Consider the following 18,334-nt stretch of genomic DNA (forward strand, 5'->3'; position numbering starts at 1 on the left):
GGTTTCCTTTCTTTCTCCAGGCTTTCTTATAAGACAGGTTTACATTTTAAATCAAATTGGTTTATAGCAATCCAGGGGTCCAGAGTTCCTGGCAAGGAACAGTGAACAGTGATATCAATATTTGCTTACTTCTGTACTGCCCTGTAAAACCAAAAACCAGTTGAGTTGCCAGATGACAAGGACTTAAACCATCATTAGTTTTGAAGTCAGCTTGAACACAAGAATGTTTAATTTTGGCTTCTTTTTTCTCGAAAGGTAATAAAGCTTTTCGCACTCCAGCCCTTATGATCCAGCGTACCCCTGAACAAAAAACAGAAACCTGCAATGTTCCCAGTTCAATTATGCTACATGTTAAGAGTGTTAAGCAACAAGATTTACAGTAAGTGTCCATCATAATGAAAACATTCAACATAATTGAACAGAACTGCCAGCACACTCAAACTACATATATTTCAAATTATTTAGCCTTTCAAAAGGAAATTGTTTTTTGGATCTTTTAAGATTACCTTATCCCTGATGACTTCCAGAGAAACCCAGCATCTCAGTTGGAAAAGCAACGTACTGTTATAAAAAAAACAAACAGCTGTCCACAATCCACTACACTTGGCACAAGTACAAGATGGAGGATTGAGGCCAGGTTAGAAACCATTTATTACTGATGACGAGGAGGCCAGGTTCTTCTCATATGGCTTTGTGTACTATTAGTAACCTTCCATTACAGCTGCCAAGTTTACCCTGTGCTGCTGGGACATCCCAAAATCTTGGATGCTTCCAGAGACTAAATTTGACATCCCTGAGGTCCAGGAGGAAAGACATGTCAGGACATGTGCTCTGGGGTTCACCATCTACAGATCTTGACCCAACGCAATGCTCAATCAGCCCGCCTGCACCCCACCAGTCACGTGTTTAAAGGCTAGTAGACCACAGATTGACTTCATAGTGATGACTACAGATCTTTGGCTACACTGAAGATGGTATTGACATGAGTTAAGTATCAATAACTGTGATGGGTATCAGCTCATTTCATAACTTAGAAGAATGCCAATTCAAAATTGACCATTTCAGAAGTACATATTCATATGAAGATATATGATTGCTGTATTTTCCAAATAGACTTACAGCACTTTCTATAGTCAAGAAATGAACTTTGTAAAGTGTGAATGATATTAAAGTTATGACATTATATACACAAATGCACAGGATAACAACACTCTGCATTTTATTGGTGTGACTTGTAACTTTGAAAGAAATGTCTTACATATGTTGTTTTTTTTTCTCCCCAAACAAACTAATTTCTGTGTATTACTCTTCTGACACTTTCAGCTGAGAAAAATCTGCACATCCAAATCTAAACAATGAAGCAGAAAATGAGCAATGAGTACTCTGTAATGAGGAGTTAACACGACAAATATTTCACAAAGCTGTTTCACAATCTCAAACAAGGGCAGTTTATGGACTGCACAAGTGAAAACATACACATTCTCAAAACATTCCAAAATATGAAATGATTCCACAATGATACTTTGAACTGAGGTCACAGCACGAGAGATTACAATCTTTATTATACACTCAACTACAAAAGCAACAAAATACCAGACAGGAACCAGAAGGGAACAAATAAAAATAATGTCTGATAAAATGTGTTTACTTAAAAATCTTTTTAAGCAGTTATCAAAACAACCAATTTTTATCTGTATCAAGATTATTATAAAATTAATCACACTGACACTGCCATGATTGTGAGACCTTTACAGAAATACCAAGCATCATCAACACTAAGAGGAATACTGAAGGAATTTGCTTTAAGTGACTCACAGAGGTCACTAGATAGCATTAATGTAGTTTCTCATTCACTTTCTAGTTTTGGTTTAATTGGTCTCCTTTACGTCACGTATGCATGTTGAGAAACTGGTTAAGGAGTAAAACACGGCAGTACAAAAAAAAAGCCTAAATGACAAGATATGGTATGGTTGTAATGAACGTATTGGTATTGCATTAAATGAGGAAAAATAAGGTCTTTCAGGTGCTGCTCTTTTGCAGTTATGCTCTTGGTAGTAAAATAATGTTTTGGTATGATACAGACCAGAACGTCAGTACACTGATGTTTGCATAACTAGTTGTGTACAAGTTTCTCTCTTTGTTATTTCTAATGGTAGCTATCTTCTAAGCACCTGTTAGAAATTTAATCTAGTGCATAGATGTGTCAGTTTACTAGGAAAGGCCCATCTATGAATACAAATGAATTTATATTTCAAATTTAATTATATAATGGGTTCTATTAAAATAATATCACTGACCCTACAGCATATTAATCTCATGTGTAATAGGTCCCTTCGATTAAATTCGATTAAATTACATATCATTTCTCTCCTGAGCAAAGAAAAACCCATACTTTCACCTTTTGCAATTTGAAATCTGCGATTACTACAGATAGACCAAGGTCACAAGTAGATTTAATTCTATAATTTTTAAAGTTTTGCACTAACATTCTGTTCACCGTCACTACCCCAGCTTGGTTTCATAACTCTTGTGAACTGTGTATCAGGCCACAGTACATAATACCCACCTAAACTGTCAGTGCTTCCATTTCAGACCCCAACAACTGCACAGCTGCACAACCACCAAACAGGAAGAATTCAAGGCTCATACAGCTGAAGAACCACTGCCGCACAACAAATATCTCTTAGTGTTGTACCTGAGAGGGCTGGAGTGAACAAAAAAGGAACCTGAGATGGCCTTATTACCGATTTCATAAACATAATGGGCTTTCACAGTCAGAAGGCACAGGCCGTCCTCTGTAGAGGTAAAAATGGTACTACTGTATAATGGCATTCAGTGCTCAACATTTCCATTGAACTTTTTAATTGCTGACCTTATTGTGCGAGAAGGTGTCTAATTACCTAAACAGAGCTCAGTGGAAAATAAAAAAGATGACCTTAGATCATCTGTAGCCTGACCTCAGCTTATGTTTCTCACACATGTACACAAATAAAAAGGGAGTGGCTTTATAAACACTCAGGGGCTGTCTGCTGCAAAGATGGAGCTGTTGATATGCTGACTGCGGGTGACAAAACAGAGTCCAGTTCCTCTGTGGGGCAGCTGAGGTGAATCAGAGGTTTGTGAAGGTAAATTAACAGGCAGTTGTTTCATGTCGCAGGGGCCTAGACATCAGAATAGAGCTGTTGAGTTTAACAATTAGAAATGTCCTCCTGGCGCACGTAAGACTCCAGTCACAGTCTGACTTGATTTTCTTGTACTGCAGAAAAGGGGTTACCCATCCTTAAAGGCCAAACCACTCTGTCACCCCCCCTCGCCTGGGGTCTGCCTTCTGTCTCTGCTTCTCGTCCTCCATAAACTTGTCCTGAAAATCCTCCACAGAACCCGGCTCAGCCGTCTTGTCCTTCTCAGGGAAGATGTCTGGGAACTGGAATGTCTGCTGCTGAGCCTTAAAATATAAAAAAACGAACTTCAGTAACCACCATCAAATAACAAGTTGGGCCAACGTGAATATCAAGAACACCGTCACACTGAGAGCCTAGTCACTTGACAGGAGGTCCCTATGTTATAGTCAGTGTTGTTTAATGCCCTAATCACCACCTGGTACCTGCCCTTCTTGAGATGCACCCCTGCACTCCAGCTGGTAAACCTTCTGAAAGGGCTTCATATGAAGTCCGTAAAAAATAAACTCAAAACCATATATGATATGCTCAATTAAATCAAATCTAAATCCTGAATTTCCCACATAGCCACATTAAATAAAGTTGTAAAAGGGGACTTTTTTAGAATTCTAGTTCAATATGTATGATTCACTCACAATAAACACAGCATACAAGAAAATGAGCTGAAAATGTACTCATAATCAAATATTATGCTTTTAAAATAGTTTGCAAACTCTGACAAGCTGATTTTGTCATGCCCACAGCCATGTTCTGAGAGAGTGTTCAGTGTTACTTAAGACACTACATATATTTTATTTATGCAAACTCAAAATGCAATTTAGACTGCTGAATAGACAAAGCTACACTGGTACGTGGCAGATAGATGTGAGATACAAATTCAGATAGAAACTCTCAAATTACAGGACAAAGGGGCCCTGAATCTTGTTCACTCTGTATCTCCGAACACTGACCAAAAGCCTGTAAGCAGTAGTAAGATTGAGTGGGAACGGCTGCAACAGATGGACTGCAGCCAAACGCTATTAACAACAACATCATGTCCAGACCTGCTGTGTGCTTCAATTTAGAAAGGTCTTGTGTATAAGCCAAGGCACGCAAACAGTCATGATAACGGAGTACTATCCTTGGTTCTAATCGTTTTAAAGGATACTCGTCTGTTTCAGAAGGAGGGATATAAACTGCCTCAATCCTGTGAAGGTTTTGTGATAATTGCTCCTTTTTTTTTTTAGAGTGTAGCTAATGGTCAGGCCTTCATTTATTCAAAGGCTGAAGGCGGTACCTATTATTTAGTCCCCAACATCACCAAGCTGCCTCAGCGTAACACTGAGGCAGGTTCAATAAGTTCAGTATTGCCACTGTTCCTTTTGGCTCTGCAAGTACAGTACAAGGCATTTTTTGACCCAGTGAGGGACAAGAAGAAAAAGAGGGGAAGGAAAGACCCCTCCAAGGATCCTTCAAGAATGCCAGTGTTAAATGGAAACACCAATAAACCGCCTCCAATATCTACTAGTCGCACTAAAACACTATGGAAAAACAACACTCTGAGAAATGTCAAGCTCACAGAAGCTCGTTTTTCCTTCTTCTAAGAGAACCTACTTTGATTGGAAACAAAAAAAAAACTGTATTCAAGGAAAACGAAGGAAATACACACAGAACGTTTTGCCAGAAGATATTCCCAAGATTTTTGACACTGCTGTTTCTGTTTTCCATGATATTGCAAACACACTGATACATTAAAAGCAGTGGTAATGCTTCAGTTTAGAGATCGCAGGCAACACTTTAGAAATGCATAACACTTATAAATGACCAAATTTAACTCACTCTAATGCTCAAAATGGATAAATATGGAAATCTGAATATTGTTAGTAAATATTCAATCATTATTACAGGTCAGTTGCTGACACTGGATTAATTCTCCTTTGTTATGATAAAGATGACAAAGCAGCTTCTACAGTTTTCCCAATTCACCTGCTAGGAAGTGTACAGGGGGAAGCTAATCAGTGTTGCACAAAGAAACAAAGCAACGGGGTGACAATGGAAATCTGTGTGGCCAGTTTCAACATTGACACGTGAGGAAAGGAATACATTTTAAGATCCGAATTTCTGATTGTGAACTGCTTTCCTTTGTTTGCCCCCCAGCTAGACAGACCACGATAAACACAGGGCCGAACACTGTCTGGAAGTTCTGCCGCCGCACAGGGCGAGCGAGCACTTGCACTTTCCTTTCTGGGGCCTTTGTTTTCTAGAAACAACAATGAAGATTTCACTCCGAATCTCCATTAATGAAAAGCAGCGTCCCCCCCCGCCACAGAAGATTTCCAGGAATTCCTGTGGCTGGCCTCGCGAATGGCCCCGTCTTTCTGTTCCCTATATGCTGCTGAAAGAAGCGCCTAGAACAACACAAGTACCTCTGAGACCTACAAGTGTTGCTTTAACTCCACTTCTCGGAACACGAAACCTCACACTTTAAACAAAGAGCCGAGCCAAGTGCGCGGACACAGAGAAGTGACTACTAAAACCGGCGTCTTGATAGTGAAGCTTCCCAACAGCGGAGAACAGGGCCTGGCTCTGCCCCGCAATAAACTTCAGTTGTTCCGTGTTCCCCCCAGCCCCAAGCTAAAAAACAAGCAAAAATCTACAATGAACTGCAGCAAATTCTTTCATGTTAAAATCTGCAATAATATGTTTTTGCGCAGTCTATAAACACATGAGAGAGATTAGTATATGATGCAGATCATATGGTTCATAGTTAAGATTAAGGCACTGTGTCAACATTAAAAGTCAAAATAACATTTCGATGCATCAACAGATTCTCTTGGCGTTAACAAAAACAAGAGCAGCATTCTAATTCATGTGGAAAGGACTTGTCTTATTATATTTGTGTACTCAATTTGCACAGTTTTACAGAATGCTTATGCGAATATTAACCTGTCATTTTGTGGCATGAGGAAAAAATATTTTTTTCTTTCGACGCACAGAACATGATTTCAGCAGTGTATCTGTATATCTAGTAATTTTTGTATCGTTGTAGATTTGTAGAAGCTCCCCCCTTGCTTTAAAGCCAAGCAGAGGGGTTGTATTTCACACAGTCCTGTTCCCTGTTTTTCTGGCATGAGGTTCTGCCGTAACAGTCTGGGTTTCTTCAACAATACTAGTACTTGTGTTAGTCCACCGGTTCCTTACGCATAGGTACGTCTCATTAAATGCGATGATATTTTCTTCTCAGCAAGCGCAAAAGCTAAAAAGAAGAGTAAATATGAAGTGGAAATGTTATTATTGAGTGAATCCCAGCCTCTTTCCCCCTCTCTGCTTTGGAAACCTGGATTCGGACTCAGTTTTATTGCAAGTGCAGTAACTTTGGTGGTCACAGTATATTCCAGTAGCATGGTCCTACACAAAATATAGTGTGCAAAAACCAGCAGCCTTACTCGGACCCAGGAACAAAGTGGCAGATGTCTGCCCTTACAGGGCTCATTTGTTCTGAACATTAAGAGAACTGAAAAAAATACTATTGAACTAGTAGTAATGAGTACTGAAGGCATTCTTAACAGTCTGATAAAAAGAGTTTTGTTCGGACAATATTGTATCTCAAATAAAATAAAAGAAGAAACAGTCAGTTTGGTCTGGAGCATTCAGGTTTGTGGTAATACATCATACCTAGGTCTAGAGATATCTGTGATGTTCTCAGAGAGAGAACCGTTGGTGCACATCAATCTGGGAAGGGTTATAAACCTTTTTTAAACAATATGAACTCCATCATTCCACAGTGAGAAAGATAATTTACAAATGGAAAAAGTTCAGGATGGTTGCCAATCTACCCAGGAGTGGGCGTCCCAACAAATTCGCCCCAAGATCAGACTATATGATTCTCCTAGAGTTTGCAAAGAACACCAAAGCTTCATCCAGGGATCTACAGGCCTCTGTTAATAAGCTAAATGTTAAAGATCATGATTGTACCATTAGGAAGGGTAGAAAGCTTTTGAGGAGCGGTAGCCAGGAGGAAACCCTCTCTCTCCACAACGACCATTGCTTCATGGCTCAGGTTTGCAAAACAGCAGTTGAATGAACCACAGGACTTCTGGAACAATGTTCTCTGGACAGATGAGTCCAAAGTGGAGTTGTCTGTCCGTAATGCAAAAGGACATGTTCAGTGCAGACCACACAATGCGTATCACCACAAGACCTTCATACCAACTGTCAAGCATGATGGTGGAGGGGTGGTGAATTGAGTCAGCTGGAGGACCCAACACCTCACAGTCATTGAGTGCACCATGAATTCCTCTCTATTCCAGCACATTCTAGAGGAAAACGTGAGAACATCTGTCCAACAGCTAAAGCGCAGCCAAAAGTGGATCATGCAACAGGACAATGATCCAAAACACACCACTAAATCTACGACTGAATGCCTGAAGAAGATAAGGATCAGGATTTTTGAATGGCCACGATAGATTCCAGGCCTCAACCCAATTGAGATACTGTGGCAGAACCTAACGAGAGATCTGTATAACAAAAGCCCTCAAACATCACCAAGTTAAAGCAGTTATGTAAGGAGGAATGGGCCAAAATTCCTCCCAGGAGATGTGAGAGACTGATAAACTCTTACAGGAAACATTTACCTCAAGTCATTGCTGTTAAAGAGGGTTACACACGTTACTGAATCAAAGGTGCACTTACTTTTTCAAACAAGGCTTCTGAATGTTGGCTGATTTTATTGTTTAATAAATACTGGCAAGAAAAATGTGTTATGTTATTTGTCACACGAGGTTAGACTCATCTACTGTGAGGATTTGATGAGGACAGGTGAAGGTCAGAGATGTCTTAATATGTACAACCATGGAATCTTAAGAGGGCGTACTTACTTTTTCACATCATGGTATATATACAACAAACTGCTGAACTCAAAATGGAGCAGAAACAAACAGCATATGTCACACGTGTAATGCATGCAGTGACTGAAGGAGTCTTATCTGCATTGGTGGCATGGAAAGACAATAGAAAAGCCCAACAAATCCACTAGTTTCACTAGTTTTACTAGTTTTAAGGGTGTTTCTTTTCCTACAGCAAAGCTCTTTATTTTTTCATTTTATTCAAAAAGAAAGGGAGATGCCAAGCTGCATAAATCTGGAGGAGTTCCATTTAAAAAAAAAAACATGTGACAGTAAGTGAATACTCAAAAGCTGCCATCTGAGAGAAGAAAGTAATTAAATTCTGGTACATCAGCTGTCACTTACGCAGCCATTAGTGATTTCAGGTCTAACCATAACATTACTATGTAACCTTTTTAAAAGCAGCTGTACAGATTACCAAAGGCGTTCTTTCTTCTGTTTATATTCCCTGGCAGTAGCAGATGGATGGCACAGTGGCGATGCTGCCTCACAGCTCCTGGGCCCTGGGCAGACCTCCAGACTGGGGTGCGCTCTGGGTGGAGTTCACGTGGGTTTCCTCCAGCTTCCAGGGACATGCTGGCAAAGGGGGGGCAAAGCTTTGGCCTGGACTACTAGGAACGAAACGAAATCTTATTCACCTGAAATGTTTCCTCATTTGAACTGAGGATTTCTGTTCAGAACGTCTCAGGGTGAACGGGTTCAAGAACTGCCAGGAGTGACTTCGGGTCATTTGTTTGATCCCCCACGTACGTCGACACGGCTTAACGCACTCAAGTCAAGGAAAAGAATCAATTGCAGAATGGCGTCCAAGAGGAGGGAGGTGTTTAAACAGCAAAAGAAACAACCTGACAACTTGAGGAGTGGCTGGCACTGGATGAGAAGGAAACTGCTGCTCTGGATTAAAACAATTAGGATCAGGGAAAATTCCACTTTGACAACCAACACTGCCCTAATGCAGCCACAGGGTAGTTCAACCTTGGGCTGCTGGCAACACTTTCGACTGACATAGAGATGACTTCTTCAGCTGTACACTGTAGCTGTTAAGATGTACACAGCCAAGGCCAAAGGATATGCACGTTGTAACCATCGTTCTACTGCAGCGGCCCAATGGAGAGGTGCAAGATTCCTCTAAAGAACGGCACTGGTATTCGTTTTCTCTTTTAAGCACAAAAGGACAGCTGTTCTTAATACATGATCTGGATTTTTAAACTTGGAACATCACAAACTGATACAGTGGATCCCTTAAAAGCTGAGAGCAGGCCCAATAGCAGAAAGTGCTGTCAGAAATATTTTTTTTTGCGTCATGTTTGCACACTATTACCAGTTTAATTACTGAACAGAGAAAGAGGAAATGCAGAAACATGCCTGTGAATAGCAGTCCCTGCCGGCCACACTGGGAGGCCCTTTTCTCCTCGAGATCCAGACTTGTGCTGACTATTGATGTACGAAAAACCACAGATATTTGGCCAGCATCAAATGCTTCATATCTCCCAACCCTACCCACTCCATTCCAGCAATTATACTTAATCAAGTGCGAAGAAATTTATTTTTTTGTAAGCGTCTTCCATTTAAAGGGACAGAGATCACAATTTAATTTCTCCCTTAATGCGAACAAACTGCATTACCCAGAACATAAAAGCATGATCCTCCTTTATAAAGCCATTGAAAGCATACTGATATTTTAACCCTAGATGTTGATTATACTATTACAAATAGGCTCCTTGCAAAACCTTTTAAAATATTTTGTTTGCTACATAACCACATACTACATTAACAGACTGTTATTATACAATGTTCCATTGCTGTTTAGCAGAGTACTTGCACCCCTTATTTGACTAAACTGTGACCTCTTTGCTTTCTCTATTAAGTACAGAATTACTTGAGTTGAGTTCTCATTTTATACATCCAAACTTGCAAATAAAACTGAAGTGCGTGCATGCTACGTATCTCCATACAGAGTGTTTTGAGATTTATTCAGCAACATCTGTGATGTTAAAGTATAAAACAAAATTAGTCATTTTTAAAATGTCCAAAGGACCCGGGGCTCTTTCAAGATCCACTACTTCCTTAAGTGCGATTTGCAGTGGAAAAATAGGCCCCTCTGTCACAACAGCAAAGTATCTTGCCTGCGTGAACTGATTTGAGCCAATGCCCTTGTCTTTCCGAGCTGGCCAGCTGAGTGCAACAACACATTTCCTTTGTGCTAATATGTGACCCAGCTGTCATAACCAACTGCCCAACACACGTTAGGACATGATTCACCAGTCACTCTCTCTGGCTGGGCTCTTAAAAATCATATTTTTTGGGAGGAGGGAATTTTTCTTTTATTCCCGGAACCACTCTAATGAATCCCAATGCCAAGGAAAAAGTGGTTTGTTGAGGGGAAAAATGAAATAAAATAAAACAGTTTCACATTACCTCTGTGGGGCCAGCCTCAGGCCAGTCTCCTTGCTCCCAAAAGCAGGAGTCATTTCCATAAGGATAGACGAAGTTTCGGCTTTTCTAAAACACTGGCTGGCACTGAATCACACTTGTTAAAAGAAAAACAGAGGAGTCAATGAACTAGCCAGAAGGAGAGGGGGGTAATGTTACAAACATGTATCAAAATCAGTCATGTAACATTTAAAGAAGCTGACTATAATGCTTTGGGCTTTGCTGGCTCACAACATAAAAGACCCATATACTTGCTTCGACTAATCTATCATTTTAGTTGTTGTGGTTCTGTTTTGTTGGATCACATGGACATATTGGACCTACCACAAATATCACTGTCGAAACAAAAATTGTTTAAAATAAAAAAGCAGGATTCCCTGTTCTGCGTTAACCTTGAAGGAAACGGGACACTGAATACCAGCCTTTGTCAAGGTCCACGAAGCATCGTATCCTGTAGCAAAATGCAGCGCATTGCTGAAATCTTTACAGCACCTTTTATCTTGAGAACCTGGAACTTTCTCTTATGCAGGCAAAAAAAGAAACACAAGAAAGAACCCAATGGTAACGTTTACATAAAATGTCAAACCAAACTTGCATATTGCAGTGCAATAAATGCCATGAGTAATTCATCTCTTCTTAATACAGGATTGGCAACACTGCCATAAGTCTCAGCAGCAGTCTAATTGAGTCCCACTGCTGTCTACTGCTTTGTGTATCATGGGAGTGCAAGCAGACTCAATTCCCTACTGCAACTGCAGTCCTTCACACACTGCACTACTGTCGGGTCTCAGCACTACATAATGATACTGTTTCCTAAAACTCTGGAACTACGTTTCTGAAATTGTATTGTGAAATTAATATGCCTGCTGTTAAAAAATAAATAAAAGCACACTCAAACCTGAAAAATAAAAGCATTATTTAAAACGTGGGTTTGAACACCAGCTGTTCCTCACGTCTGTTGGCATGACCAGGAATTACAGTGTCACAGGGGATGAGCGCCTCTGTTTGTTAAATGTAAACAGGATGCCAGCAGCACAGATCTATTTTATTTTATTTATGTTCTGTTCAGAGCTCTTTCCTTTCTTTCGTGCTTCAGTTGAGCTCTAAAACCAATCCTTGCGTACTGTGAAAAGATCAAACATTAAGGAGGAATGACTTCCTGTTATTGCTGTTAAAATCATCCTTCAAGTATGAAACTGTACTACAACGAGATTACAACCTGTCTTTAAAAGGTAATGACCTGCCTGGCCACTCAACAATAGCTGCTGCTTTATGATTGAGATAAACATGTTTTTCAGCCCCTCCTTTCATGAAAGTAGGCCAGCTAAGCATTTCAATCTGTGATGGATGTTAGAATGGAGCTCCGTGTTTTTGACGGAAGCAAATGTAACTGCTTTAAGGCATCTAAACAGCGATGCCCTGATGCACTGCAGCAACCTGCGGTCCTGGTCTTTCACTGTAGCGCGTGCCATGACAGAGCGAAGCCGATTGGCTGATGACTTCCTACAGTACAAATGTAATAACTAGGATGGGCCAGCGAGCAAGACTGTCTCGATTTGTGCTTTTAGGAGGCTTTTGAGACATCACATCCTCCTGGAGCTTTCGCATAGCTGGTCACTGGCCTGAGAGATGACAATAGTGTATAAATCAAAATAGAAGAAAACCAGACAGCCTGGAGACTCAGGGGTCACTGTGACTGGCCGACCCTGCTACACCATACCGGTGGGTGAAAATGCTTTGCTGTTGGCCTAATTACCCAGGGAGTGATTCTCATTCAAATCAGAAAGTCAAAAAATTAAAACTTGATTAACAAAACAACATATACTGTATATCTAACACAGTTAACTGTAAGTGTACAACTGTAGGTACGCTAACTCATGGGCCACTGAACTCTACATTTCAGCTTCAATATTAAAAAACATTTGATTTTTTACTCTTTGACAGCAGCGAAACTGAGTGCACTGACTCAAGGAGATGTTTAATGCAGGAAAAGAAGAACTGTACATTAATATACCTACTATGGGATATGTCAAAAGAAGTGCAACCTGAAATATACCTTGCTGAAGCAAAAACGTCCTACACTGACAGGTTGAAGGAATAGCTTTGAAAACAAGACTATGAGGGGACCTGATACAAATCATCAAAATCCCCCAAACCACTGACAACGTCATCCCATCCGTTTTCTCCTGAATGTATGGCGAAACACACGCCTGAGGGCAAACCTGGGGACTACGCAGAAGCGGAGAACAGGTGGCACTTCTTCACGTAAAGGGCTATGGGAGTATGAAACAAGCTTTCCAGCCATGCTGCTGACTGGATGATATCCTTGGATCAATTAACTGCTAACTACCAAACAGATTACCAGCATCCAAACAAACAGACTCCTCTCATCTTTTCTGTTCTAGCATAACAATACCCTGTCAAAAGTTAAATTCATTCCAACTTAGACCACAGTAATAGACCATGACTGAAACTGCAACAAAAGCAGTTATATATCGCCAGTCTATGGCTGTACATAAAACAAAAGAAGGCTTGTACACAGATCAATATCTAACTTTAGTGTATTCTATGAACATGGGGATGACTGAAAGGTCATTTTGAAAAGGTAAGACCACAAAGTCACAGGAAGTGTATTTATTTCAAGTTTACCTAATTATGTAAAAAACTACCACTTTCAACAATAAAAAAAAAAACTTGGGACAGTAGAGATTAACTCCCATTTCCGTAAAAACAAGAAAGACAGTTAACGTTCTAAAGAATTAGAAGAACACAATTAATTGTTCAATACTGTACAGCTTTGTATGAAAAATGATGAGAGCAATAATAAAATAGAAAACTCTGTATAAATAAGCATGTGTTTACCAAGATGGAAGCTACTGATTTGGCAGGTTTCACTTTAATATGACTTATAGACCAGGATGCACTGTGAAAAGTGCCACTTCTACAGAGGACAGGGACAATATGCTGTCCTTTTGTTTGTTGAGAAGCTCAATTCATGCAAAACAAACCAGAAAGAAGATCCAGAGGCCAAGGTGAAAAGAAAGAAGCCAACAAAGAAAAATGTTGCCATCTAGTGGTAAGCACGTCAGGAACTGAATCGGCACAGTTGCACTCCCCTGAGTGAGGTAACCAAAGTGTTAATTTGCCTAAGGGCACATGGGATAAAGGGAAAGGAAGCAATTAAAGAAAAATAACATTAATTCCAACTAATGATATTTTATTGATCCTTGTTTCCTTCTAATTGAGTACTGTAACACATTCAACTTCAGGCATAACACCTTGCCCTAACCTCAGAAGAGACTTAAATAGGCCTAGTTAGTGAGAACCACATGAGGACACCTATAAGACAACTGACTTCAGAAAGTTAGCAACAACAGTGAAGAGAAACCTCTTACAGAATGGTTACATGTCTGCCAGGTCTTAAACACTTGTTTTCCTGGACCTGTTAAGGCACTGTGTTGTGGCCCCGAGCTAAGCTAAATAATAAGAAGGCCTCGTTCACTGCTCTACACCACTCTTTAGGAAATGGAGATCTGGAGCAGCGGACACATGACAACCTTTTCATGGCCACAACTCGTCGGAAGCAGCTGAATAATTGGTCTCAGATGACGACGAGACCTCTAGTACCCCCTGTAGAAAAGCCTATCCTGTCCAAGGACCAACTGGAAGTGCGGCACTGACTTCAGTTTTCCCACAGATTACGGGGAGAGAGGCAGTAAAATCACTGTGGGTCTCACAGGCCTGTAACACTGTAATCAATGCACACTCAAGTGCTTGTGCGACTTGGCCAGATGCTGAAAGCAGGGGAATCATTTGCTTTCCTATCACATAATTCTAGACGAAAGACACAGCCAGAAATGGACAGTTGTAATTCCACAGCAGTGAAATAAATGACACTTCAAGGGCTTTAACTTCATCATACACTCTGGCTACCTCTTTGTTGTCAGACTAGATGTCATGATGTTGATATGGATTTAAACCTTATATCTTCACATCCGAAAGCATTGTTCTTGTATCTGGCATTTTTTAAAATTAAGTAGAGAAACATTTTTTTTTCTCCAATTTACTCAGAAAAATCTAATCCATTCTAAAATGAAAATGTTTAGATTTCCGTTTGGCTTTGCAGTCAGTCCTTCCACCAGCTTTATGTGGTGCCTGCTGTGAAACAAATATAAAACAAAATCCAAACTTTCTAAAAGTGTGGAAGATCATTTTTGCAGTTAAAAGTTTATTATATGACATCTCTGATAAACTGAAATATCATTCAGTAGGTACTCAGAGAAAAGAAACTAAAGATATGGACTCCTCTAAAAAATATAAACTTTTTGTATGGAAACAAAGGGCACCATTTTTCATTTTCTCTCATTTCCCTTTCTGCTTCTAGTTCCAGCAGAATTATGCATATGGTGAGGCAGGGACATCCACTCTCTATTGCATTACTGAAATATCTCTATCGGTAAACAACACCAGTTACACCCTACATAGTGCAAACTGGTCAAAAACATAACATAAAAAGACAAAAACGTAACTACCTTCTCCAGTTTTTGTCTTTTTCCTCCATATTTGTTCATCTTATCATTCTCCTTTTCCGCATCCATTCTACATGTGATGTGCATGCACTCAAGTGAGCAGTTTAAAATAGTTTTAAAAAAAGCACACCAATGAAAACACTGCGCTTTGATAAATAAAACTGGAAGTAGATCTCGGAGATTAGACCGATTATCATTTTTTCAGAAAAAAAAATCAGAGAGAGAATCCAGGTCTCTGAAAGAAAGGTTGGAAATTACAGAAGCACTGAAGAATCACTTCAAAACAAAAAACAGAGGCGGTTGTGGTGGCAAGAAAGCTCATCAGTCGGATTAGAGGGGAGGAGGTGGGGGGGCACCTTGAGCGAAACGGTGTTCTCTGCTCCGAGACGGAACCCGAGCAGCAGGCTCCCCACCCGTAGCAGCTGAGGACATCCCCAGCAACCTCTCTGTTCAAACACGCTGACCACGGGCCCCGCCCCCCCGCCTCACTGCATGCTTCCACACGCTGCATCACATGTGTGGAGCGCTGTCCTTGACGAGCGCGAGTACGTGCAGCCTGCCCCACCACACTCCTGTAATTTGTAAAAAGCTCTGTGGTGCCGCTGGAATATTAGTTGACAGAGGTACAGAGGGCAGCTGCCATCGCCATCAAACCACAGAACACTCTGCTGCATGTGGTCTCAATTAGGAACAATCTTGTTTTCCCCGCCGTACGAAAGAAAAAGAAAAAGAAAAAGGAAGGTTTTCAAGAGCTGCGGAGCCCGGAAATTCAATTTTACATCAAGTTTATTGAACCAGGGTTCCAACCAAACCACTTCTCCTGCTGCTCTCTCACACTTAAGTAAGCGTGACATCAAAAGGAAAGACAAGGAGGTTTAAATAAGGAATGCAGATGTTTAAGGCTGATAATTCCTTTATATGAATGCAGGATTGGTTGGCTCCAAATGAAATATCTCACTGTGAAGAGCAGAACTATTAAGAGGATAACGATGTTTTAAAGCAGGTATTGAAAGGTATTTGAAATCTCTTTGGGTAAAAATGAACATATTTTTGGAAAGACTCACCCTCCAGTTTTGATTTGTGAACGTCTATGAGGTATTTCTCCAAATATCAAGAAGTCAGAAATGGTAGATGGATTTTGTTTTCATAACTACATGTAACTGATCAGTTATGTGCTTGTGTTTTTGAAAACCTCAAAAGTATTTCTATAAATAAAGAATACCTGAACAAATCTAATAAGATCAAAGGATTTCATTACATTCTCATAAAAAAAGGAAAACCTTTCACAGAGACAGCTTCTATTATCGGGGGACTAGTCTTTACATAGAACCAAGTTGACAACAGGCTGGCAAAAAAACACATTGATCACTAATGTTTTCGTATCCTACAACGTGGAAATTTTTACAGCTGCCCCTGAACACAGCCATACATCTTCAAACAGCACACAATATTTCCTGTAATAAGTCTGGTATGTAATTAGATCTGACCTATTGCCCTTGGTCTCCACTGAAAACCAGACTTGGGTCTCAGTAGGGTAGCAAGAGTGTGTGGGAGAGACAGAAGATAAACAAACACCACTGGGACATGGGGAATAAATGACAATAAGGTGGGGCCTTACATCAACCATACCTGCCCCTCTGGGGAACAGCTTGACAGTCTTCTGAAAACCAAAAGGAAAGTTCCTCTGCTCAATAGATGATGCACTCGTTTTGTTTCATGACCACAGATATTACAATCCCATTGTGTGGTGTGGAAAATAAGCCATGAGTAGAGGCTATTTAGGCAGTACACTTCTCCCACCTTGCATTGTTTGAGCTTTGTCACTGTGAGAAGTAACTGGGGACTAATTCATATTTCTGAAGGCAAAAATGCCTTGTAACCTTCAGAGGCTGAAGGCTAACACGACATGGAACTTGTTCTATTCAACACTTACCAGCTGGACATAGGCCACTTTGTAATCAGGACGTTTCACCCTCTGGTTTAAGTGATTTCTCTTCTTATTCGTACCTGTGAAAGAATTAAAGTTCACCGGTCAATATTTTCGCCAGAAAAATGTAAGCTAATGTCTGTGCAAATGACAGGAGTTTGACAATCCTTTTTAAAGTCCTTTACAAGAAATATAAACCATTTTCCATCTGGGTGCCAACAACAGTTGAAACCGAACCCTTAGGAAGCTGCGAGCTTCCTGCAATAAAAAACCCGTCTGCACCCCCAGTAAGCAACATCAAGCATTGTGTCAGGGATGTGAAGGAATGTTTTTACAACACAAAGAATTCAATTGTGCTGGCAGGTCAGAGTGTTATTAATACAATCTTTATCCTTGCTGGTGTATACGGTTCTGCTGGATATCCTTTCACCCCTTCTTATTTTACCTGCATTTTGTTTCAGTGCTCAGCATGGCATCAAAGAGTAACTTCACAAATGCCTAAACATCAGCTCCTTTTCACTCCTCAGAAAATAACCTGCATTTGGAACGCTGCTGTGTTCCGCAATCAAAAAAACAAAAGTGTTTTGCCTGAACAGACCTTTTAAACTGATATCCACCCTGAGGGCTCTCATCCAGAGAATAAATTAAGCAAATTTTTCCCCCCGAAACACCTGCGGAGACGTTTGGCCAACTGTGTCACTGGGGTGAGAGAAAACAAGAGCAGCAGAACTGGCACCAAAGAATGACAAACCAAATTGGACACTTCTGTTATCGGGCAGCCTCTCCCTTCTCCCCACTAAGATGTAAAAGGGGCCCAACTGGTAAATCTTGTGTGTGTTTGTGAGGCTTAAACAAAAAGTTTTCCGGCCAGCCTGGCATAATTATAGTGTGATGTCTTTTTCGTGGTTTGCCTTTGGAAAACAAAACACACTGACAGGTTGACAGGGGATACAGTCCACAGAATGCAAAGGTAAAAGTGATCATTTTCACAGCCATGAAGATGATAATTTCACAGAGGACTGCTGGGCAACACAGCCAGCATGGCCCATAGAAAAGGAAGTGGGGTCTGCAAGAAATGACCACCAGCCCTTTATGATCTGATGATTCACCTATTTAACAAATTAGACTTACATTTTATTACCTTTTAATATGGGCAAATGTTGAAAAAAAGACTTCAGCTGCCTTTTCAAAGAGCAAGCTTCAGTTGACATATGCAACAATGTACACGATGCGTGCAGAAAGAACGTTTAATAATTAGCGTGTGACTTTAAAAGCATTTCACAAGTGCTCACTTATTTTATTTTAGATTTTTGGTTTGCACAAGAGCTTTGTCAATTGTGAACATCTGTACAACTTAGATTTTGAAAGTGTACAAGCTGTAAA

General features: G+C 40.3%; 1 protein-coding gene across 1 annotated transcript in view; it reads right to left on the minus strand.

The window, feature by feature from the left end:
* Positions 1 to 1,202: 1,202 nt before the first annotated feature.
* mrpl23 (mitochondrial ribosomal protein L23) overlaps positions 1,203 to 18,334 on the minus strand; it is a 28,295-nt gene continuing 11,163 nt past the window's right edge. The window contains exons 4-5 of the mRNA XM_088610978.1: positions 16,958 to 17,031; positions 1,203 to 3,445 (exon numbers count right to left, since the gene is read on the minus strand). Coding sequence (XP_088467104.1) covers positions 3,281 to 3,445; positions 16,958 to 17,031 — 239 coding nt within the window. The 3' untranslated portion in view covers positions 1,203 to 3,280. The remainder of the gene's footprint in view (positions 3,446 to 16,957; positions 17,032 to 18,334) is intronic.

This window comes from Lepisosteus platostomus, chromosome 18 (genome assembly GCF_059453375.1).
Source record: "Lepisosteus platostomus isolate fLepPlt1 chromosome 18, fLepPlt1.hap1, whole genome shotgun sequence".
Classification (NCBI taxonomy): Eukaryota; Metazoa; Chordata; class Actinopteri; order Semionotiformes; family Lepisosteidae; genus Lepisosteus; species Lepisosteus platostomus.